Genomic DNA, 25,552 nt, shown 5'->3' on the forward strand with positions numbered 1-25,552 from the left:
TGTAACTTCACGCTCAAGGACAGCTTCTACCCCACTGTTATCAGACTCTTGAATGAACCACTTGTACAATAAAATAAACTCTTGGCCTCCGTATGATCTTACACTTTATCGTCTATCTGCACGGCACTTTTTTTGCAGCTGCTGCATTTTATTCTGCATTGTTATTGTTATGTGCTGTGTCACATGATGTAGGTGACCATGGTCTTTCCATGACCACAACTGTTCTGGGTAAATTTTCCTACTGAAGTTATTTGCCATTGTCTTCTTCTGGGCAGTGTCTTTACAAGACATGTGACCCCAACCATTATCAATACTCTTCAGAGATTGTTTGTCTGGTGTCAGTGGTCACACAACTAGGACTTGTGATCTGCACCAACTGCTCATATGACCATCCACCACCTGCTCCCATGGCTTCACGTGACCCTGATCGGGTTGGGGGGGGGGGGGGGAGGGGAGGTCAAAGCGGGTGCTACACCTTGCCCAAGGATGACTTAAAGGTTAGCGGCGGAAAGAAGCACCTTACACCTCTTTTGGTAGACTTTGCCCTATCCCACCATCCAATGTTTTAGCTTATTCTAGTTAAATGCACTGTGTAATGATTTGATCTGTAAAACAGCTTTCAAATCAAGTTTTGCACTGTATCTTGACGTGACAATAGTAAGTTAGCTACTGCTCATTACGCCACTGGCATTTAGGGCAGCGGTGAAGGTCTTCCATCTCTGTCTTTCCTTGGTCATCTTCATTGCTGTTTCTGTAGCAAGTATTTTTGAATATCAGGGTTGTTAGCCCTGAGCTGAACCCCTGAACCTGGAGGACCGGTGGACCACTCTTAGCCTGGCCTCTAACCCTTGACCTGTTTGGCATGGCTGACCCTACCAAGAGACAAAACATAAAGTACCTGACTCCAGCCAACATAGCTCTCTGGGTCATGGTGGTCCTCCTGGAGGGTCAATAATAAACCAGTACCAATATTATGGAGGTATAGTTACCATACCAAGAGATTTTTGTGAATTTTGTCTTGTGAACATATATCAACTACAGATGTCTGTAAAAATGGAATCCAGTGATTATCTGGGAATGATCCAACACTCCTGATTACATTATAGGCATGAATGTTGATTGCTAATCAGGTTACAGCCTTTGGGTAGTCCAAGGAAGGAGAAATGAAGGGAAATGGGACCTCACCTTTAAGGAATTATGAAACACAGAGCCTCGCTGAATCAGCCAAGCAGAACGTTTGATTGAAGAGGCGGTGCCTGGGAAATTAAACCGCTCAGGGCAATGTCCAATTACACCCAACGAGAGCGATGAGGTCCACTGGGTGTTTAAACGGTCAATCCTAATCTGAGAAGTCACAAAGATGAAGCAAAGTTATTGATTTACCCCGCCACTGTTGAGACAAAGTAGCAGTTCTGAACCAATTGCATTCAGTTCTGGTCACAATATAAGAAGGATATGATAAACACAACAGATTCTGCAGATGCTGGAAATCCAGAGTAATACACAGAAAACATACAAGGTGGATAGAAAAAGCTTTTTCAAGTATATTAAAATAAAAGCGACGAGAATCGATATAGGAACGCTAGAAAATGACGCCGGAGAAATAATAATGGGGGACAAGGAGATGGCAGATGAATTAAATGAGTATATTGCATCAGTCTTCACTGTGGAAGACTCTAGCAGTGTTACAGATGTTGAAGGGTGTGAGGGAAGGGAAGTGAGTGCAGTTACTATTACAGGACAGAAGATGCCCAAAAAGCTGAAAGACCTAAGGATACACAAGTCACCTGGACCAGATGAACTGCACCCTAGGGTTCTGAAAGAGGTAGCGGTAGAGATTGTGGAGGAATTAGTAATGATCTTTCAAAAATCATTGGATTCTGGCATGGTTCCAGAAGTCTAGAAAATTGTAAATGTCACTCCACTCTTTAAGAAAGGAGGAAGGCAGCAGAAAGGAAATTATAGACCAGTTAGCCTGACCTCAGGGGTTGGGAAGATGTTAGAGTCAATTGTTAAGGATGAGGTTATGGAGTACTCAGTGAAACAGGACAAGAAAGGACAAAGTCAGCATGGCTTCCTTAAGGGAAAATCTTGCCTGACAAACCTGTTAAAACTCTTTGAGGAGATTACAAGTAGGATAGATACTTGATACTTGCAGTGGATGTTGTATATTTGGATTTTCAGAAGGCCTTTGACAAGGTGCCACAAATGAGTGTGCTTACCAAGTTAAGAGCCCATGGTATGACAGGAAAGTTACTGGCACGGCTACAGCATTGGCTGATTGGTAGGAGGTAGCGAGTGGGAATTAAAGGATCCTTTACTGGTTGGCTGCCGGTGACTAGTGGTATTCTGCAGGAGTTGGTGTTGGAACTGCTTCCTTTTATGCTGTATATCAATGATTTAGACGATGGAATAGATGGTTTTGTTGCCAAGTTTGCAGATGATATGAAGATTGGTGGAGGGGCAGGTAGTGTTCAGGAAACAGGTAGGCTACAGAAGGACTTAGACAAATTGGGACATATTGTACATCTGTACAACTCCAGTAGTGGTGCAAGTCGATCACTCGAGTCGAGTATGATGCTCTCCTGAGGGGTTATTCACTTAATGGAGAACGCCTACGTCTCACTTTGTTTAACATGTGGAGGCTGATGCATGGGCAGCACAGTCCTTGACAGATCGGGGTCAGGGTCCAGCGGCACGGAGTGCAAGACGACTGGGGACCCTTCATCACTGTGGTCTTCCTCCATCTTCACTGTCACTGTGATGTGTCATCATCTTCTGCCAGCTCTACTGTTGGATTGTTCTTTGTCTGGAACTCCCCTCTTCACCTGACTGCCAAGTGTGACCCCTCCAGGAGCTAAGTGTCAGATGGAATCTCAGGAACACACGAGCCTCTCCACTATGACAAGGTGACGATCCTTAGAGAAACCCGCAGCTCTATGATTACTGCAAATAGATGGATTTGTGAACTGTGAGAGTCCACATGATTGAGCACAGATCCCACGCCTCTCCTGTTAAGGCATTGCTGATTAATGGCCAATTAACTCGTTTAAAAAAAAGCAATATGCTGCTCGTTTACCCACTTGTCCCAGTCCTCCATACCTGAAAAAGCAGCTGCCTGGGCAATGGCTGTGCGGATGCCACCACACCTTGGTTGTAGCTGGCTACACGGGTAGCAGTGTGCCCATCGTTGGACAACAGGATGTTCCTGCCATGGTTCTCCATGAACTCGATGGTTGACATGAACACTGATGCCTCATTCTCACACTGAAAGAGGAGGAACAACCAGTCGTTAAGGTATGTAGGAATGATTCTTGCAGAGTAACAGACAAGAATAAAGTGCACCAACTCCTAGCCCCACTCTGTCCCATTCTAAATTTGAAGAGGCATGCTCTGCCTTTTTTGTGTGAATGGCTGATGGATTTAGGGCCTGAGACCTTGAATGCAGGAATGTCAGAGCCTGGGAGATAAAATATTTCATTTAAACTATCACATACTCCCTGGGCAGGGACTGTGTGTGTGTGTTTACAACCATATACAACCTTGAGATTTATTTTCCTGCGGGCATACTCAGTAATTTTATGGAATTGAATACTCTAGTATCCAAGACATCTCGAAGGAGTGGTGCCTTAGGATGGCGGTGTCCATCATGGAGGACCCCCACCACCCAGGACAGGCCCTTTTCACACTGTTTCCATCAGGGAGGAGGTACAGGAGCCTGAAGGCACACACTCAGCGATTCAGGAACAGCTTCTTCCCCTCCACCATCTGATTTCTGAATGGACATTGAACCCTTGGACACTCCTTCACTACTTTTTTTATTTGTTTTTTTTTGCACTACTTTTTTAACTTAACATATATATACTTAAAGTAACTCAGCTTTTTCTCTTTATTTATTTATCATGTATTTCATTGTACTGCTGTTGTAAAGTTAACAAATTTCACAACAAATGCCGGTAATATTAAATCAGATTCTGAAATAATGAAAGATCAACCAGAGTGCAGAAGACAACAAACTGTGCAAATGCAAATATAAATAAATAACAATAAACAATGAGAACATGAGATAACGAGATAAAGAGTCCTTAAAGTGAGATCATTGGTTGTGGGAGCATTTCAATGGGTATGCAAGTGAGTGCAGCTATCCCCTTTTGTTCAAGAACCTGATGGTTGAGGGGAGTAACTGTTCTTGAACCTGGTGGTACGAGTCCTGAGGCACTTGACTCTTCTACCTGATGGCATCAGAGAGAAGACAGCATGAGCTGGGCAGTGGGGGAAATCTCTGATGATGGACGTGGCATTTCATGTAGATGTGCTTGATGTTTGGGAGGGCTTTACCCATGATGTGCTAGGCCGAATCCACAACCTTTTGTTGGATTTTCCATTCAAAGGATACAGAGTGAAGCCCCCCCTATGTTGTCAAATTGTAAAGGTAGCACAGGTTAGAAATAGGGTGAATCTCCCTCTGCACTAACGCACCACTCACAAACAGGGTACGGACAGCATGGGTTAGATACAGAAGACGCACACCACCAGGTTCAGGAACAGTTATTACCCCTAAAACCATTAGGCTCTTGAACCAAAGGAAATAACTTCACTCAGTTCTACTTACCCCATCATTGAAATGTTCCCACAACCAATAGACTCACTTTCAAGGAATCTTCTTCTCATATTCTCAATACTTATTGCTTATTTATTATTATTTCTTCTTTTTGTATTTGCACAGTTTTCTGTGCTCTGGTTGAACACCCTAGTTGGGTGGTCTTTCACTGATTCTGTCATGGTTACTATTCTATAGATTTATTGAGTATGCCCATAAGAAAATAGGTTTTGGGTTGCATATGGTGACAAATATGTAATTAGATAATAAATTTTACATCGATCTTCGAAAGCTCCCTCTACACTGTCCCCTCTCTCTCTCTCACACACACACACAGGGCAGGGACAGCACAGGTTTGATAAAAAGTGAAGCTTCCACAATACCGTTCAGCACATGCTCCTAGCGTGTGGAACATGTGGATTAGCTAGGAGTTAAAACTTACCTTAGACTGTCCAATCACACACTCCACAAGTAAGCAGGGAAAGAGTGAGTGCTTTTAGGGACCAAAGGGATATCCATGTGTGGAACCAGATTGCTGTATTTATGTATTAAAATAAACATTCAAAATGAAAAAAATTACAACAAACGGTGAATGAAAAATAGCCTCCACATTTTTACGTTCACAGTCAATGTTTTGAGTGGTGTTCATTTGTTAAAAACTATTAGCACTGTTGCCACCCATGTGGCCCCTGGAGAGGGACTTCCGCACCCAACCTGGCTCCTCCCTCTCCAGTAGCAGAGGAACTCTATACCATGGCCTTCCCCCACCGAACCCCTGTGCTGGCTGCACCGAGCTTCAGGGCATCTCTCAGCACCTACTCCTGCAGCCTGGAACGTGCCAACCGGCTGCCCTCCTCTAAGAGCATCTCAATGCATTGGCAGACCGAAGGACGTCCTTCATCGAGTTGGTGATCTGCACTTGTGTGTGTCCCTGGGGACAACCCATCCAGGGCCAGAGGAGATCTATGTCAGGAGATTAATGCGCAGGGCAGAGATTTTTGCATGTTATTCAGTCATAGGTGGGGTACCAGAAGGGAGGGAGGGAGGGAAGGTAGCATCTACCCATCTAAAGATACAACAAGAAATTGGTCCTTCCAGTCCTTTGAGCCTCACTGCCAGCAACCCACTAATTTAACCCTAGCCTAATCAGGGACAATTTCCAATGACCTATTAACCAGTACATCTCTGGAATGTGGGAGGAAAGCGGAGCACCTGGGGTAAACCCACATTTTCACAAAGAGAATATACATACTCTGTATAGTTGACGTCAGACCTGAACTCTGAACTTTAACACCCCAAGCTGTAATAGTGTCACGCTATCCACTACACTACTCTGGAGCCAAGGTAACTACAGGCTAGTGATCCTCTTGTTAGAAGAGGGTGAATTATTGGAGAAATTTTTAATTTATATACATCTATAAAGGGAAGGGCTAATAAGCATGACTTTATAAAGGGCAACTTAACCACAACACAGACATTCATTTGATTAAACCTTTCTATTTTAATTCTAGTCTGATGACAGGAGAACCTCAGGGTAACACTGATGCTGTTATGCAACACCAAAACAGCATTGGGTTTTAAGCTTGCTCTGTGGTGAATGGGTCAGTCTGAAGAACTGGGAGGCATAGCTCTTGCCCTCAAGTCTATCATCCACTGGCCTTGTGGTTGGTGCACATTATGAAGTCAAGGTGTTTGAGTGGAAAGTCCTCTCCTTGCACGAGAGGGAAGTTCACGGACCAGAAGTTGCAAGGAAAGCAGACCTCCTTAGGAGTCTGTGGAGATTCGGCACCACATCTAAAACTTAGACAAACTTCTGTGGATGTGTGGTGGAAAGTGTGCTGACTGGCTGCATCATGGCTTGGTACGGAAAATCCTACAAAAGGTAGTGAATTTGGCCCAGTACATCACAGGTAGAATCCACCCAACCATTGAGCACATCTACATGAAACACTGCCGTAGAAAAGCAACATCTATCATCAAAGATCCCCATCACACAGAACATGCTTTCTTCTCACTGCTGCCATCAGGTAGAAGGTACAAGAGCCTCAGGACTTCCACCAGCAGGTTCAAGAACAATTACTGCCCCTCAACCATCAGGCTCTTGAACAAGAGGGGATAACTCTACTCATTCTCTTTCTGGTGTTCTCACAACTGATGGTCTCACTTTAAGGACTCTTATCTTGTTTCATGCTTGTAATTTATTGCTAAATGGTTGGGAGGATTTTATGCATGATGTACTGGGCTGAATCCACTATCTTTTGTAGGATTTTCCATCCAAAGGCACCAGTATTCCCATACCAGGCTGTAACACAGCCAGTCAGCACAATTTCCGATAACATGCCGAATCTCCGCAGACTTCTGTTCTATAGATTTGCTCGCAGGAAGATGAATGTCAGGGCTTTATTTGGTGACATGTATGTACTTTGATAATAACATTTACTTTAAATTTTGAAATCAGAGTAGAGGTCTCTCAGAGGGAAGTGTCAGCAGGGGATCAGAAGCTCTCCTGATAACACCCAAGTGAGAGTCAGCGACTTCACGGGAGAAGGGAGGGAAAACAGAGCCGATCCTTTCCTTACCGGGCTCAGGTCTTCCTCCTCTTCACTGCAGCTGGCCGATGACATTGAGGGCGGCTTGGTGCCCTCGCTCTCTTCCAGGGTGCTGGAGCTCACGATGGACACAGCCACTACTTTCCCATACAGGTCCACGACTGCAAAAACATTCTGGTGGGGGTGAGGACATAAGGAAACAGCAATCAGTCACAACAGGTGCAGGTAGATGGGATAAGGCAGAAGACCAGGGCAGCATAGACTAGAAGGGCCAAAGGGCCTGCTTCTGTGCTGTGGTGGTCTATGACTGGAGACCAAGGGTTCCCAACTTGGGGCCAACTGACCCCTCAGTTAATGGTAAGGCTCCATGACATAAAGGTTGGGAACCCTTGTTACAGACCCTGTTGGTTTTGGTAAAAGAAATTGGTTGGTTGGTGGTCAGCATGGACTCTGTGGGCCAAAGGGCTTTTTCCATGCTGTAACTCTGAATACTTCACACAGTGAGATCAAGACTACAGTATTTGACTCACACTAAAGATGCTGAACAAATTCAGCAGCCAAGCAGCATCTAAGGAGGGGAATAAAGAGTTGATGCTTTGGGCCAAGATCCTTCATGACTGGAAAGGAAGGGGGACGAAGCCAGAATAAGAAAGTGGAAAAAGGGGGGGAAGATTCATAATCAGATTTAATATCATTGGCATATGTCGTGAATTTTGTTAATCTGGCAGATGATCGGTGAGATCCAGTGAGGGGGAAGGAGAAAAAACTCTGGGAGGTGATAAATAGAAGAGATAATCTCTGAAATATCGACTGTTGTTGTTTTTTTTTTAAACCTTTTGCTCTTTTTGCACTACTTATTTAATTTTTTAAAAATACATATTTCATAATTTGTAATGTATAATTGCAGTAATTTATAACATTTTCATTATGTATTGCATTGTACTGCAGCTGTAAAACAGCAAATTTCACAATGTATACCAGTGATATTCCGACTTGATAGAGCTGTGCAAAACGATAAGAGGCATGGATTGAGCGGAAGGTCAGAGGCTAATTTCTAGGGCAACGGCTAATATGAGAGGATATACTTTTAATGTGATTGAAGGAAAGTCTAGGTGGGGGAGAATGTAAGAGGTAGTTTTTTTTCTCCCCACACAGAATGTGGTGAGTGCATGGAATGCATTGCTGGCAATAAACTTAACCAACAAGTCTTTGTGCACCAGCCTGGTTTTGCTGTTTCAACAAATGGAACATACAGTGACATGCGAAAGTTTGGGCACCCCGGTCAAAATTTCTGTTACTGTGAATAGCTAAGCGAGTAAAAGATGAACTGATTTCCAAAAAGGCATAAAGTTAAAGATGACACATTTCTTTAATACTTTAAGCAAGATTACTTTTTTTATTTCCATTTTTTACAGTTTCAAAATAACAAAAAAGGAAAAGGGCCCAAAGCAAAAGTTTGGGCACCCTGCATGGCAGTACTTAGTAACACCCCCTTTGGCAAGTATCACAACTTGTAAATGCTTTTTGGAGCCAGCTAAGAGTCTTTCAATTCTTGTTTGGGGGATTTTCACCCATTCTTCCTTCCAAAGGGCTTCTAGTTCTGTGAGATTCTTGGGCCATCTTGCATGCACTGCTCTTTTCAGGTCTATCCATTTCCAATGATGTTTAGGTCGGGGGACTGTGAGGGCCATGGCAAAACCTTCAGCTTGCGCCTCTTGAGGTAGTCCATTGTGGATTTTGAGGTGTGTTTAAGATCATTCTCCTGTTGTAGAAGCCATCCTCTTTTCAGCTTCAGCTTTTTTACAGACGGTGTGATGTTTGCTTCCAGAATTTGCTGGTATTTAATTGATTTCATTCTTCCCTCTACCAGTGAAATGTTCCCCATGCCACTGGCTGCAACACAAGCCCAAAGCATGATTGATCCACCCCCCTGCTTAACAGTTGGAGAGGTGTTCTTTTCATGAAATTCTGCACTCTTTTTTCTCCAAACATACCTTTGCTCATTGCGGCCAATAAGTTCTATTTTAACTTCATCAGTCCACAGGACTTGTTTCCAAAATGCATCAGGCTTGTTTATATGTTCCTTTGCAAATTTCTGATGCTGAATTTTGTGGTGAGGATGCAGGAAAGGTTTTCTTCTGATGACTCTTCCATGAAGGTCATATTTATCCAGGTGTCGCACACCACTCCACAGTCTGCTAAATCTTCCTGAAGGTCTTTTGCAGTCAAACGGGGGTTTTGATTTGCCTTTCTAGCAATCTTGCAAGTACTTCTCTCGGAAAGTTTTCTTGGTCTTCCAGACCTTAACTTGACCTCCAGCGTTCCTGTTAACTGCCATTTCTTAATTACATTACGAACTGAGGAAACGGCTACCTGAAAACACTTTGCTATCTTCTTATAGCCTTATCCTGCTTTGTGGGCATCATTTATTTTAATTTTCAGAGTGCTAGGCAGCTGCTTAGAGGAGCCCATGACCGCTGACTGTTGGGACAAGGTTTAAGGAGTCAGGGCATTTATAAAGCTTTGAAATTTGCATCACCTGGCCTTTCCTAACGATGACTGTGAACAAGACATAGCCCTAACAAGCTAATTAAGGTCTGAGACCTTGGTAAAAGTTATCTGAGAGCTCAAATCTCTTGGGGTGCCCAAACTTTTGCATGGCGCTCCTTTCCTTTTTTTCCACTCTAAAATTGTACAAAACAAAAATAATACACTAATCTTGCTTAAAATGTTGAAAAGGATGTTTCATCTTTAACTTTATGACTTTTGGAGATCAGTTCATCTTCTATTCACAGTAACAGAAATTTTGACCCGGGGTACCCAAACCTTTGCATGCCACAGTACCTCTGTACTTAGAACCAAGGGGACCTCATACCATGCTGCCTACTTGCTCCTTGGCTCTCTTTTGATCGGTGGACACTCACCTTGGCAATACCTGCTGCTGCCACACCCATGTCCTCTCCATCAACGAAGATGTGCATGGTGTCATCGCCGCCCCGTTTCACACCAACTCTGTTTCCTACCTGTGGAGGGAAAAACGTGGCATAAGAGCTGTGACTCTTCGAAGTTTCCCTGCAAGTCGATTGGGTGGTTAAAAAGGTGTCTTAGTCAGGGGAATTGAGTTCAAGAGCCGTGAGGTAATGTTGCAGCTCCATAAATCTTTGGTTAGACCACACTTGGAATATAGTCTTCACTTCTGGTCACCTCATTATAGGAAAGGTGTGGAAGCTTTAGAGAGGGCACAGAGCAGACTTACCAGGATGCTGCCTAGTTTAGAGAACATCCCTTCCAAGGTTTAAGTGAACCAGGGCTTTTCTCTTTGGAGTGCAAGAGTGTGAGAGGGTGAGTTGACTGAAGCAACACTTGCAGGCTGCCCCCAGCAAACCCTTGGACTGTATTGATTGTTGACGTAAATGACATATTTTACCGTTTGCTTCGAAGTACATCTTACAAAAAAAGATAATCTTTCATCTTTAAGGATGGTAAGAGGTATAGGATAGAGTAGACAGCCACCACCTTTTTCCAGGGCAGGAATGGCTAATACGAGAAGGCATAGTCATGACCAGACTGTGTGAACTATCCCATCATTGTGCGGAAGAGCATCTCAGCTGGCTGGGAAAGCTGTGGGACAGCGTATACATGATCCTAACAGTTCCCTTATTTGGTATACACCATCTCACCAGCTCCCTGATTGTGCAGGAGCTGTTGAGGGATAGTTAGCAGAGCAGGGAGCCTTAGCACAAGCTTCTGTTCCCCCAACATCACATCCTCTGTAGAGATCCACAAACTTTCCACAGGCTAGGCAGTGTGAGGAGAAAGGGGGGAGGGGTTGGGGGGAATGTTTGATCTATTTGGCTCAATGGCTCAGAAAGACAAGTATCTAAGACTTGTGTGGTTACGTAGGAACACAGCATATGCTCCGCCGGTCTGAAAAAGTGGGATTTCCCTGTAGCCACCAAATTTCAATTCCACTTCCCATTCTGACAAATCAGTCCTTGCCTGCCTCTACTGCTGCGATGAGGCCACATACAGGTTGGAGGAGCAACACCTTATATTTACCTCATCCCCTCCCCCCTCTTGGATTCACCTATAACCTCTACCTTGTACTTATTCCTCCCCTCCTCCACCTTCTTACTCTGACTTCTCTCCTTTATTTTCAGTCCTGATGAAGGGTCTCGGCCCGAAACGTTTACTCTTCTCCATAGATGCTGCCTGGCCTGCTGAGTTCCAACAGCATTTTGAATGTGTCGCCAAGTGCCTAACTGCTTACTTGGCAGATCTGGCATTGCCTCAAACCTGGGATGATTCACGCTTCTTCCAGCCAATGAAACACAAGAAAAGCAGGGACACTGGTGTAATGCATGAAGAGGTTCCCACATAAAATTAACAGTGCTTGCTGTCTGCCCTCAGCTCTTCTTTGGACTGCATAGGCCACTGACTCGAATAATATATTTCACTATGTTTCAATGTACATATAACAAATGATCTTATCTAATGATGAGATGCATTGATAGACAGTTGGTATATCCCCCACACCCTAGGTTAAATTGTCTAAAACTGAAGGGCATGAATTCAAGGTGGTAGGTGGGGGTGGGTAGTTGGAGGTGTGTAGGACAGTTTTTTTTTTGCTATTCTGAGAATGGTAGGTGCCTGGATTATGCTGCCAGAGTTGAGGGTGGCAGCAGATATGATAGGGCATTTAAAAAGCTCTTAGACAGACACATAAATATGCAGGAAACGGAGGGATATTTACTATGCACAGGCAGCTGAGATGGGGCGGTGGGGGTGGGTAGAGATGTGTCTCAACAAAGGAGATGTAAAGCGCTCCTTCCCTCAAGTTCTGGCAACACGCTTATAAATCACCAATGCATCTGAACGGAAAATCTTACAAAAAGGTAGTGGATTTGGCCCAGTCTATCACAGGTAAAGCTCTCCCATCCATTGAGATCATCTACATGAAACACTGTCAAAGGAAAGCAGCTTCCATTATAAGAGACAAACACCACCCAGGTCATGCTCTCTTCTCACTGTAGAAAGTACAAGAGCCTCAAGACTCACACCACAGGTTCAAGAACAGTTACTAGCCCTCAACCATCAGGCTCTTGAACAAAAGGGGATAACTACTCACTTGCTCATCCATTGTGTTGTTCTCACAACCAACGATCTCACTTTAAGGACTCTTTATCTCATGTTCTCAGAAATGATGAAATATATATAATCTGATAATAAAATTTACTTAGAACTTTGAAATCTTCTCTGTACTCTTCCAGCTTAGCAACATCTTTCCTATTACAAAGCAACTAAAACTGAACAAAATATATTCCAAATCGGGCCTCACCGATGTCTTCTACAACTGCAATATAACTTCCCAACTTCCGTAGCCAGTGCCCTGACTGAAGACCAGCGTACCGACATCTTTCTTCACCACTCTGTCTACCTGTGACTCCACTTGCAGGGAACCGTGTACTTGTAACCCTGAGATCCCTCTGTTCTGTAACACCCACCAGGGCTCTAGTATTCATTGTGAATCATGCTGATGGGTGCTTGAATTTTTGAAATGGACTTTCAACATGCGGCTTTATCAAAGGAAACAAAATGTCCCAACTAAGTCACAGAGAAGCAACATGTCACTGACAAAGCCTGAAGAGAGCCAGGGGCCAGATGGGGAAGGGGAGGGGAAGGGGTTTGAGAGCGAGGAGTCCGATGGTGAGCGGGGAGCGACAGTAAGACGCCCGACGGTGAGGTCTCTCGATTCACTCTCAGTTTGGGATGTACACACATTCAGCGTGATGGATAATGGTAAGCAATGCCAATCTCACTGGCCAACGCCCCCTCCCCATCCACACTCACTGTCAGCCGCTCCAGTGAAAAGCCGTAGTTCTGTTTCTGCAGAGCACCATTACGCCTGACCTCCGAGCCGCTGACCAGCCAGCTGACCTTCGACCTCAGCTCCAGCAATGAAGAGGGCAACCCGGATGAGGCACAAATCTCATATGGCTGAAGAGTGGACAGCCCGATGTGCAACGAGCCGGACCACTGCTCGTCAATCTCATCAATCTTAACCTGTGGGCATCAAGAGCAGGGGCTTGTGAGAGGGACGCTAAGCGGAATACATTGCTAATCACAATCGGTACTCTGCACTTTTCCCATCAGATCCAGGCAGCCTGGATTCCGATAACTCCAGTCAGAATGGGATTGTACAATGCCTCACTACGCTAATTAACAACAAAAGGTGCTCGAAAGACTTGGCAAGTCAGGTAGCATCTGTGGAAAGAGGAGCAGAGAAAACATTTCCAACTGCTTCTTCCACCGCAAATCCTACATGACCTACTGAGTGCTCAAAGATTCAAAGTACATTTATTACCAAAGTATGTATGCAGTCCTCCCACAGACAGCCATTACCGTTCAAGAAAAACACCAACCCAACACAAAATAAAACAAATCCTGCAAACAAAAGGGCGATAAAACATAGAATATAAAACACAAATTCAAAAGAGTTAAGGCATTTTCAGTGCCGTTCAATCAAGTGCTGTGTTGCTCGTTTTCTGCAGACTGCACTGACCAAAATTGCCCAAAATAGCAACAAAAGGAGCAATATCAGAAACCAGAAACACATCATAACTATAGAGTCCATTCCACAAACTGCATTGATTAAACCTTGCCCAAGACCTCTGCACCATCGAGCAAGAGGGAGAGACCAATCGAATGTAGGCACATTCCTCTGGGAGCAGCGAGTGAGAGTATGGCAGACGGCACTGAACACTGACTTGCCTTCCACACTCGCCTCGAAGATTTCAACCTTCCTCAGCAAGATCGACAAGAAATGGAGTCGATCATAGGCTCACGCCGTCTCCATGTTTTGCTCAAAACCTTACGGAACCTTCTTCCAGATAACAAAGCACCAAATCACTCAATCAGCCCAAAAAGAACACCACTAAAATGTAGACCACAGGCTCCAACAGCAGTGCAACCACATTCGGTTGATGTAAAGAGATGTACAAGAAGTAGTTTCTTATATCACCTGGAGGACCGTGTCCTTGGTCATCTTCGTCCAGAATCTTTCGGGTTTGATTGAAGATTTTCATACAAAAAAAATCTTAGCCTTGTGATTCTTTTGTCACAGAGAGATACAGCACAGAAACAGAGTCTTCAGCCCACAGGCTCCATGCTAACCGTCAACTACCTATTTTATAGCAGCCCCATTTTATTCTCCCCAAATTATCTTCAAATCCCACCAGATTCTACCAGCAAATTAGGAACAACTTATTGTGGCCAATTAACCCACCATCTACACATTTTTTTTACCATTTGAAATTTCTGGTTGCTGGTAGTCTGGTCCGTTATACATTGTGCCTTCCCTGCCACTTGGGCCGTGCCATCTTCTCACTGCTACCGCCAGGCATGAGATACAGAAGTTGAGGGGACAAGAACATAAAAGCAAGGATGTAATGTTGAAGCTTTATAAGGCACTGATAAGGCCTCACAACATTTGATAGGTTTCAATGAGGTCACCCCCTCATTCTTCTGAATTCCAGCAAGTACAGACCCAGAGCCATCAAACGTTCTTCATATAATGAGCCTTTCAATTATATAATCATTCTTGTAAACCTCCTTTGAAACCTCTCCAATGTCAGCACATCCTTTCTTCAAAAGGGGCCTAAAACTGCTCACGATACTCCAGGTGAGGTCTCACCAGTGCTTTATAAAGCTTCAACATTACATCCTTGTATAAACATTTTGATAATAAATTTACTTTAAATCTTGAATCTTTATCAAGTAATGCCGATGATGCTCCTGCAAGGTTTTCCTTCTACCTATACTTCCCCGTACCTGTGCAAAATAACAATAAACTCACCTGGAGTTAGTGCAGGTAACCCTTTCTAATCCCTTTCCACTGCGAAGCGGTTCTATCAGACACTCTTCCCAACTTCCCCTTCTCCAGCACCAATCGAGTTACCTCAAAGATTTCATCAGGCTTCAGTTCCTTCATGCTGAAGACAATCCCGTGGGAGAATCCGTGGACTCTTACTGCTCGGCAGCCGTCGTTCTGAAGTGACACGTACTTCCCGCAGTTGGTATGGAAACGGTGTGTGATGCCGGGGACTGGAAAGGAACAGAAAGGCCAGGTCAGCCCTGGGACAATGAAGCATCTTGTGGAAATATTTTCAAAACTAAGATTTTTAATGTATCTAATCTTGTAATGTGACAAAATGGAACCTGTATGATCCCAAAATGCTTTGCTGTAAGCTAAGTGTGTATGTGGTAGCAGGCAAGCAATGTCCTGATCATTGTTCATTGTGTAACTAAGGGAGGTAGATGTACTGTGTGGCCTTGAATACCGCAACTGCTCAGTGGACGAGCTGACTCCCAGAGCAGTTAACAGCCAAAGAATAGCCTGAAAAATGAACTTTGAAAGCTGGATAACAGAAGCTGACTGCCATCCATAAGGAGTGGAACTGCTTCTCCTTTCAAGTAATAAACATGCTTTTGAACAGGTCCACTCTAATTGTTTGGTTCTTTGTGATATGACCTAGCAAAAAGTATACGACAATCTCTTAACCCAAGCAACGAAAAACATACATGAAGGACATGTCTTAATGATATTACCATCTTTGAAAACAGCTGTTACAAAGTCTAAATGACATACTTCCTGGTCTGTTAAACAAGGAAGCTCTGACTGCAACTTTTATTCTCAAACCTCTGTTTGCTTCTCCACAGATGCTGTCTGACCTGCTGAGTTTTCCCAGTGCTGTCATTATTAAAAAAAATTACCCTCCCTGACTACAGGAGCAGTGAGTGTCTCCAGCATTGCAGACTAACATTCCATTGCTGATTCAAAGTGAAAAGATTCTTCTGTTATGTGCCATGTAGTATGACGTAGGCGGTCATGGTCTTTTCACGACAATGATTGCTCTTGGCAATTTTTTTTCTGCAGAAGTGGTTTTACAGAACTACCTTCTTCCGGGCAGTGTCTTTACAAGATGGGTGACCCCAGCCATTATCAATACTCTTCAGAGATTGTCTTTCTGGTGTCACCAAGGCTTGTGGTATACACCAGCTGCTCATACGGCCATCCACCCCCTACTCCCATGGTTTCAAGTGACCCTGATTGTACTGCAACTCAATAAATAAATAAATGTATGGGTTAGTAGATTAACTGGTCACATGGGTGCAACTGGGCAGTGTGGGCTTGTTGGGTTGGAAGGGCTTGTAACTGTGCTGTACCTCTAAATAACAGGAGTGTTATTTTGTCAGTCAGGTCAGGTTGCAAAAACTTCTCTACAATCTCCATCAGCACAGGACCACCACAGGGATGTGTGCTTAGCCCCCTGCTCCACTCACCTCACACCTACGTCTGATGGCTAAGTACAGCTCCAACACCAGAAGTACAGCTTATGCACAGCTCCACAACTCCAGGTCACTGATGACACCAAAGGTAGTGATGAACAAGCATACAGAAGGAGATTGAAAATTTGGCTGAGTGGCGTAATAACAACTACCTCTCACTCAATGTCAATAAGACTAAGGAACTGATTGTAGACTCCGGGAGAGGGAGCAAGGCAGATCCAGCTGAGGAGGGTGATAGGCAAATCCAAACCGGGGAGGGGGGGGGGGGGGACAGTAGGAATGATGCAAGAAGCTGGGAGGTGATAGGTGGAAGCAAGAAGATAGAATCTGATAGGGGAAGACAGTGGACCACGGAATAAAGGCAAACAGAAGAGAGGGAGCAGACAGAGGAATGGGTAAGTGATGGGTAGACTGGGCAGAAGAGGGGAAAAAGGGAAGAGGTGATATGGGCAAGTAGGATAAGGAGAAAAAGGTGGGGGGGGGAATGGAGAAGTGGTTGCTAGAAGTTAACAAAATCAATGCGAATGCCATCAGGTTGAAGAGTTCTATGGCAGAAGATGAGATGCTTTCCTTTTAAAAGTTGCTGGTGAACGCAGCAGGCCAGGCAGCATCTCTAGGAGGAGGTACAGTCGATGTTTCAGGCCGAGACCCTTCGCCTGCTGCGTTCACCAGCAACTTTTATATGTGTTGCTTGAAACTCCAGCATCTGCAAATTTCCTCGTGTTTGCTTTTCCTTTAACCTACATTCAGCAACAACTTAGCAGTACAGGTAAACATAGACAGACATATTAGTGTGGGAGTCATGTATGGAGTTAACATGTATGGCCACTGGGAGATCCTGACTGGTACAGCAGACAGAGCAAAGGTCCTCATAATGATTCCCCATTCTCCACTGGGTCTCACTGATGTAGAGGAGACTGCACTGGAAAGCACCAGATGCACAAATGACACTGATAGATTCAAATGTAAAGAAATGCCTCACCTGGGAGTACTATACAGATCTGTGATACAGGGGCAGCTATAACACACGTAGTGTGGTTGCAGAGGTAAGTGGCTGAAGGGGGAAATTAGTGGGGTGGGACAAGTGACAAGGGAGTCATAGAGAGATCAATCCCTCTGGAAAGTGGAGAGGATGGGAGACTAAGATGTGTTCCATCCTGTTGGAGAGGGTGGAAGTTGCTCAGATGACATGTCTTGGTTTGGAGGCTTGGATGCCTCAATGCTGCTTTGTTGCTGGAGTCGGGGCTTTGTGTTTTGGCTCTTGGTAGGGTCACCATGCCAAACAGGTTAAAGGGTAGAGGCCAGACTAAGAGTGGTCCACCGGTCCTCCAGGTTCGGAGGTTCAGGTCAGGGCTAACAACCTTGATTGGTCAAACAAAATTGTTACTGGAACAGTAATGAAGAATCCTTCCACATCTGAGTGTGACGGCATTTCTGTATCTCCAACAGGGACTTGCATGACTGACAGGAGTGAAAACTGAGAGGAAGCTACTGACACGATGAAGAAGCCCTGAACACCACCAGAAATGGAGGACCTTCACTGGTGCCCCAAATGCCAGCGGTTTAATGGGCAGTAGGTATACATTGGATGCCTAGGCTCATGGGTTGGTAGGTGAGGACTTGAGAAACTCTATCCATTAAATCTGGGTTGGAGGGGTGGATGGGGTGCAGGCAAACGTACGGGACATAGAAAACGGTAAAGACATTTTAGTTAATACTTCTTTGAAGGGAGCGAACACTTCTTCGCAGGGCAACACCACTGGGTCAGGGGAATATGGGGAGTACAGTGTGTGCGCTTACCTGGAGAGTGTATTGGGAAAGATTTCTCAGTGGCGTTGCTCAGGGACAGGCTGTTGTCTACTGGTAATGAGCCACTGGTAATGGACACTTGGACGCACTGCCCATATAGATCAACCACAGCGTACAGCTCTGCAAAGATGAAAACAGGAAGGCAGTCATTACAATACACACACCGCATTCAAAACATACTTTTCCCCTCTTCTCTCCACCAGCTCTCTCAGAAGCAGGGAATATGGGTCATCATATCAACTCGAATCTGAGTGGGTGAGGAGAATCTGGGATCGGGACCCTCCCTCAGGGCAGCTGAAGGTACATTTGAGCAGGCTGTTTTGATCTGCAGACGCTGGAAATCTTGAGCTACACACACAAAATACTGGAGGAACTCATCAGGTCAGGCAGCATCTACAGGGGAGAATAAACAGTTGACACTCTGGGCCAAGACCCTCTGTCTGGACTTGAAAGGAAGGGGGCAGAAGTCAGAATAAGAAAGTGGGGGGGGGGGGGAGAGAGAGGAGTACAAGCTGGGATGTATTAGTTGAGATCAGGTGAGGGCAAAAGTGGGATAAACTGACAAGCTGGCAATTGATAGGTGGAAGAGGTAAAGGACTGAAGGAGGAATCTAATAAAATTGGCAGCAAACCATGGAATAAAGGGAAGGAGGTGGGGAACCAGAGGGTGATGATGAGCTTGTACTTCTACTCCTCCCCCCACCTTCTTATTCTGGCTTCTGCTTCCTTCCTTTCCATTCCTGATGAATTGGTATTGGTTCAAAACGACAACTGTTTATTCTGCTTCATAGATGCTGCCTGAGCTGCTGAGTTCTTCCAGCATTTTGTGTGTGCTTTCATCTCAGGCTTTTTGATCAAGGGCAATCCACCAACAGTCAGTGTTTGGGCTGTAGCACTCAAACCCAGCATTATATCACATTGGTATGCTGGTAGGGTGGAGTAGTCCTCTAAGAGGACTACAGCCTTGTCATAGGGTTTGAAGACTTGCATGTCTCAGTGATCTGGAAAGCCACGTTGGCTGGAGTCAGGGCTTTATATTTTGACTCTTCCCATGCCAAATAGTTCAAAGGGTAGAGACCAGTCTGAGAGTGGTCCACCTCATCATTGCCCTTGTGCTTGCTGTCTGCCTACAATGCACTTTCACTAATTGTTACGCTTTATTCTGCATTTTGCTATTGCTATTCCCTTGTACTACCTTGATGTGGTTCCTTAAGGTTGTCATAGCTGGGGATCAGTAGTGGGGACAAGTTCGCACTACCTATTAAATGCTCCCAAAGGCGTGCTCCTCAAATAGCCTCTGACAACCAAGTCCAGCTTCTGGCCTTAATGTGTAGCTTAGATAGTAAGCCCGGCAGAAGGGGCCAAAGTGGGTTCAGGCAGAAGGGGCTTGTCAGCTGTGGTTGGCAGCTCAACTAGGAGAAGGAAAACTCTGATCTCAAACCTCTGCTGCCTTGCAGCTATACCCACTCATACAGAAGGCTCCAGGAGGAAGCCCCCGAGGGAAAAATCTGGAGCTGGAATCCCTAAGGCAGTCCTACGTTGAGTTCAAAACTGACCGGCGACTCCTGCAATGCTTTTGGATTCATCAGCTATATGGAGAGGTGGAGCCTGTTACACAGGCAACAGCTCTCCGACAGCATACTGCCCTGGCTTGTGGAGGCAGCTAGGACGCAACATCCATTCTGCTATGTTTTCCTTCGGACTGATGCGATGAAATGATTTGTATGGATGGTATGCAAAACTATTCTTTCCATTGCACCTTGCTACATGTGACAAAAGTACTCAGGTCCGGCACTCTTTGTGGTCTTACCTGGCGGCAGCCCTGAGCAGGCAACACCCTGGTCCACCCCGTTGATGTAATAGTGGAGATCACCGTTCGTGCTGCGCATCATCCCGATCCGCGAACCGGTGGTCAGCGAGTCCAGGTCACAGCCGTAGTTGTTCCGCATCGTGTTCCCATCTTGCATGATGGCCGTGCCACTGGGAATGGTGGGATGGAGTGAGGTGGAGAAAATAAGTCAACCAGAGAGGAGTCAGTGGTGGGGAACCTGCTTTACTACCAAAGGTCGTCAAGTGACAGCCCAGCTGAAAGGGGTGGGAAGGAGAATCAGTCCCTGTCACTCAAGCAGGGACAGTGGGGCGAACTCATCTCGGTCTCAGCCAAACCACCTTGGGTTGGCAACATCTCCTCAGTCAGCTTTCAGCCATTGTGGGTAAGACTGACCTCCATGGGCTGAATGGGCTTATTTGTAGATCCACTTGGGCTTCACACTTCAGTCATCAAAATCTAAAAATACTGTTTTATAAAATAATGAGGTGTGAACAGTCACACTGTTTAGCTCAGGGTAGGGAGGTCTAAAACTAAGGGCATAGATTTGAGGGGCGAGAAGATTTCTACAGATGTATTGTAGAAAGCATTCTAACAGGCGGCAACACTGTTACTGTTGTTGGGTGGGGGGGGGAGGGCACAGCATCGAAATACACTGCAGAGAGTTGCAAAATCAGTCAGCTCCATTATAAGTACCAGCCTCTATAGTAACCAGGACATCTTCAAGCAGTGGTGCCTCAAAAAGGCGGCATCCATCATTAAGGACCCCCATCACCCAGGACATGCCTTGTTCTCATTGCTACCATCAGGGAGGAGGTACAGAGGCCTGAAGACTCACACTCAGTGATTCAGGAATAGCTTCTTCCCCTCTGCCATCTGATTTCTGAATGAACATTGAACCCATGAACACTACCTCACTACTTTTTTATTTCTATTTTCTGCACTACTTATTTAATTCAAACATTTAATCCATATATACTTACTACAATTCACAGTTTTTTCTCTATTCGTATGTATTGCTGCCACATAATAACAAATTTCATGACATATGCCAGTGATATTAAACCTGATTCTGACCTACAGGGAAACTTAGTCCACATAGGGGGTGGTGGGCTTGTGGAACAAGCTGTCAGAGGAAGCAGTAGAGATGCCTATGAAGTCAATGTATTAAAAAAATATGTGGAAAGGTACATGGATCACCACAATCTTGTTGTCTGAGCAGTGGCAATATATTTCTATTCCACTGACAACACAACTGCATCGATTCTAGTTTTTCATTGGTTCCATTGTATTTCTTTGTTCATCACACGTACAGCCCTCCCCACCATTGAGCACATCCACACAAAGCGTTGTTGCAGGAAATCAGAATCCATCAGGGACACCACCACCCAGGTCACACTCTCTTCCCGCTGCCGCCATCAGGAAGTTGGTACAGGAGCCTCGGGACTCACACCACCAGGTTCACTCAAAAATTTAGTTTGGACTTTACTATGAATGCCTACAAGAAAATAAATCTCAGAGTAGAATATGGTGATATATACAAAACAATTTACTTTGACCTTTGAAGTGTGATCAAACGGAACTAACCTAGATACCCATCATGGTCAGCATGGGCAAGTTGTGCTGAAGGACTGTTTCTATCCTGTATAACTCTGTGTCTACCTCTCCATGAATCTAGGGACAACTCACTGCGACCAATTAGCCCTTCAGCATCGAGCTGTTGTAACTGTGAACAAAGTCACTGAAGAGAACATTGCTGGTACATATAGTTTTTTTTAATTCAGGACACACACAAATTAACAGCCTTCAGAGTCACTCAAGAGAGGCCACGATCCAACATTACAACACATTTTTATATGTTAAAGAACAAAAGTAGCAGCACAGTTTCTATAGTTACAATGTATTCATAATGCTTCTTTTGAGTTGCATGTACTTTTCAAATTCCTGGTTCTTCCCACCAACACACCCAAAATGAGTATTAATTACTGCTGTCATCTGAAACTTATTCATGCAATGGGATGTTGATTGCATTTATGCATATGTCAATATGTCAGTCAACTGGATGTCTCCTAGTCTACAATTTACTCCACCTGTTGTCATCTGAGCCCTATTCACTCAATGGGGTGTTGACTACATTCATGCATGTGCAGACATACATCAGTCTATTGGGCGCTTCCTGGTCTGCAATTTACTGTTCTGAGCTGCATTTTGAATTCAATCCACAATTCATATTCAGGTCTGAAGACTGGTCGGTGTCGAAGTCGAATAAATATTTGCTATATTGCATCTCCAAAATACCCCTAAACATGGTAAGGAGGGAGGTGGGAGGTGGTTTGTGACAAGGCTAGCACTGACTGACCATCCCTCACTGCTCCTGAAATGAGGAGGCTATCAAGAGTTAACCATGTTAGAGTGTATTCTGGAGTTATGGTAAACAGCAAATATTAATTTCAGCAACAACCAGTCTTTAGATCTGAATGTGGATTGTAGATTGAATTTTAAAATGCAGTTCAGAACAATGGTGTTCATACTAGGGTCGACTTCAAACCAAAAATCACTAATTGACCTGCAATGTCTGGATATGCATGAATGCATCTCAGAGACAACTGTGATTAGCATTCATTTTGGGTGTTTGGAGTGTTGGTGTGAAGATCTAGGCATCTGAAAATTATATGTAATTCAAAGGAAGCATTGTGGATACATTTTAACTACAGAATTGTCCTGCTGTTACATTTGACTATACATATAAAAGTAACATATAATATTGGATAACGGTGCCTATTCGAAAAGTGTCTCCAGTATGGTATCTGGCAAAACAGGCAGATACAGACTTCTATATCCACCAGCTTCAATGTCTCTACAGTCACAACAAATCATGTTACAAGTTATAGGTAAGCAGGAATGATGTCCTTTCACGGTGGATGAGGTGCATTTTCATGACAACATTCCAGCTTTTTATTCCATATTATTTTACGATTCATAGAGTATGTAAACAAGCCCTTCAGCACAACTGGTCCTTGCTGACCAACATTACTATCTAAGCCAGTCTCATTTACCCCTGTTTGGCCCATATTCTCTAAACCTCCCAGTGTGCTCTATATGTTGTTAATGTACCTATTTCAACCACTTCCTCTAGCAGCTTGCTGCACATACTGACCAAGCTCTCTGGGTCAAAAAGTTACACCCTTGAGTTAAAGTTTAAGATGAGAGGTTAGAGATTTAATAGAAATCTAAGGGGTAAGTTTAAGTTCTTTGACTGAATTTGAACCTGGTCAAGCACATTTCACCTCTCCAGCTCTGCCTCTCCCAAAATCCTGCCCCAGTGCATGGCAACTGGAAGTCATGTTTATTGTCAGTTAACTATATACATGTATACTGTCAATCCTGACATTTCTCCAGACCAGGGTGTAAAGCACAATAGTATGTATAACACACAATATCTTGGGAAAGCAAGAATAAAATCTACAAATGAATTATGCATAATTAAACAAATTAAAGTGCATAAATTAAATATTGTAAAGTACAGAGCAAATTAACCAGTGACACTTCAAATGTGATGCGGCAGGGAGATCTGAAGCCAATGGCCTGAGGGAAGAAACTGTTCCTTTCCTGACTGTTCTTGTCCTTATGCATTAGAGTCTCCTGCCTGATGGTAGAAAGTCAAAGAGGATGCTGGATGGATGGGTGGGATCCTTAATAATATAAAGGGCCTAAGTACACAGCGCTCCTGATAAAGGTCCCAGATGGATGGTAGGGAGACCCCTATGATCCTCTTGGCCGTACTCACAGTTCTTTGTAGGGACTTCTTAAATCCACTATTCAGACAGGATAACCATGGATAGGTAGTAAACTTGGTTTTATTAGTGTTGCACACTAGATCTGCATAGAACCCAAAACAGAATCCCCTTCTGGACATGGAGGAGAGAGAATTGAAATTACTGCCCATTTCGAGTCATCACAGAATATCTTAACCCACCCTTATCACAGACGGTGTGCACATATTATCATTACCTCAGCATCCAGGTGTCATAGTCTATATCTGTCATGGTACTGGGAAATTCGAGGTCCTCTGGACGAATTGCTGTAACACCTAAATAAGGGAGAGGTTTAATATTAACAATGGCAGGAAAAATGTCATTAAATCAGACAATATGAGGAAAATTAGACAAGATAAACACAAGATAATTTGGTGTAAGTAGGTAACTCAGATATTTAATCAATGACTTATCTTCATTAGTACATCCACTATAGATATATGCAGAAACATATATCCATTAGGATCTCCCACATTTATGGAGATAGAATCTCAATAACTAACTTATGATTAGTTATTTAATAGATTTTAGTTCAATATAGACTGATCCCTTGTGTAAGCATGGACTGCTCAGCATAGAACATAAATATGAGAAAGTCTGCAGATGCTGGAAATCCAAAGCAACACACAAAATACTGGAGATACTCAGCAGGTCAGGCAGCATCTATGGAAATGAATAGATAGTAGATGTTTCGGGGCAAGACCCTTCATCAAGACTGAAGAAGGGTTGGGACTGTTTATTCATTTTCATAGATGCCTCCTGACCTGCTGAGGTCCTCCGGCATTTTAGACCATGAGACCATAAGATATAGGAGCATAATTAGGCTATTTGGCCCATCGAGCCTGCTCTGCCATTTCATCATGGCTGATCCATTTCTCTCCCAGCCCCAGTCTCCTGCCTTCTCCCCGTATTCCTTCATGCCCTGACTAATCAAGAACTTAGGAACCTCTGCCTTAAATATACCCAATGACTTGGCTTCCACTGCCGCCTGTGGCAATGGATTTCACAGATTCACCAGTCTCTGGCTAAAGAAATTTCACCTCTCCATTCTAAAAGGACACCCTTCTATAATGAGGCTTTCCCCTCTGGTCTCATACTCCTTCACCACAGGAAACATCCTTTCCACGTCCACTCTATCGAGGCCTTTCAGCATTCGGTAGGTTTCAATGAGGTCATTCATTCTTCTGAATTCCAGTGAGTACAGGCCCAGAGCTATCAAATGCTCCTCATTTTGTGCGTGTTGCTCAGCACAGTATAGGCCCTTTGGCCCATGATGATGTGCCAACCAGTTAACCTACTCCAAAATCAATTCAGCCCTCACCGCCTACATAGTCCTCCATTTCTCTATCATCCACGTGGCCATCTAGAGTCTCTTAAATGTCCCTAATATATCCGCCTCTACCACCGCCCCAGCAGTGCGTTCCACGCACTCTGTAAACCTTCCTCTGACATTCCCCTATACTTTCCTCCAAATAAAATTACGCCCTCTTTTATTAGCATTTCCACTTTGGGAGAAAGGCACTGCATGTCCCACTGATCTATGCTTCTTACCATCTCAAACACCTTTATCAAGTCACCTCTAAGCCTCACTTTGCTTCAAAGAA

The 25,552-nt window shown here is 44.3% G+C and overlaps 1 protein-coding gene across 2 annotated transcripts in view; it reads right to left on the minus strand.

Annotated features, from left to right (window-relative positions):
• Nucleotides 1-25,552, minus strand: part of neurl4 (neuralized E3 ubiquitin protein ligase 4) — a 127,713-nt gene that overhangs the window by 32,792 nt on the left and 69,369 nt on the right. For both annotated transcript variants that reach the window (XM_072258272.1, XM_072258271.1), the window contains exons 13-21: nucleotides 24,145-24,223; nucleotides 20,116-20,285; nucleotides 18,298-18,426; nucleotides 15,107-15,252; nucleotides 13,000-13,212; nucleotides 10,074-10,172; nucleotides 7,180-7,323; nucleotides 3,103-3,267; nucleotides 1,186-1,344 (exon numbers count right to left, since the gene is read on the minus strand). In XM_072258272.1, coding sequence (XP_072114373.1) covers nucleotides 1,186-1,344; nucleotides 3,103-3,267; nucleotides 7,180-7,323; nucleotides 10,074-10,172; nucleotides 13,000-13,212; nucleotides 15,107-15,252; nucleotides 18,298-18,426; nucleotides 20,116-20,285; nucleotides 24,145-24,223 — 1,304 coding nt within the window. The remainder of the gene's footprint in view (nucleotides 1-1,185; nucleotides 1,345-3,102; nucleotides 3,268-7,179; nucleotides 7,324-10,073; nucleotides 10,173-12,999; nucleotides 13,213-15,106; nucleotides 15,253-18,297; nucleotides 18,427-20,115; nucleotides 20,286-24,144; nucleotides 24,224-25,552) is intronic.

This window comes from Mobula birostris, chromosome 5 (assembly GCF_030028105.1).
Source record: "Mobula birostris isolate sMobBir1 chromosome 5, sMobBir1.hap1, whole genome shotgun sequence".
NCBI classification, from domain to species: Eukaryota; Metazoa; Chordata; class Chondrichthyes; order Myliobatiformes; family Myliobatidae; genus Mobula; species Mobula birostris.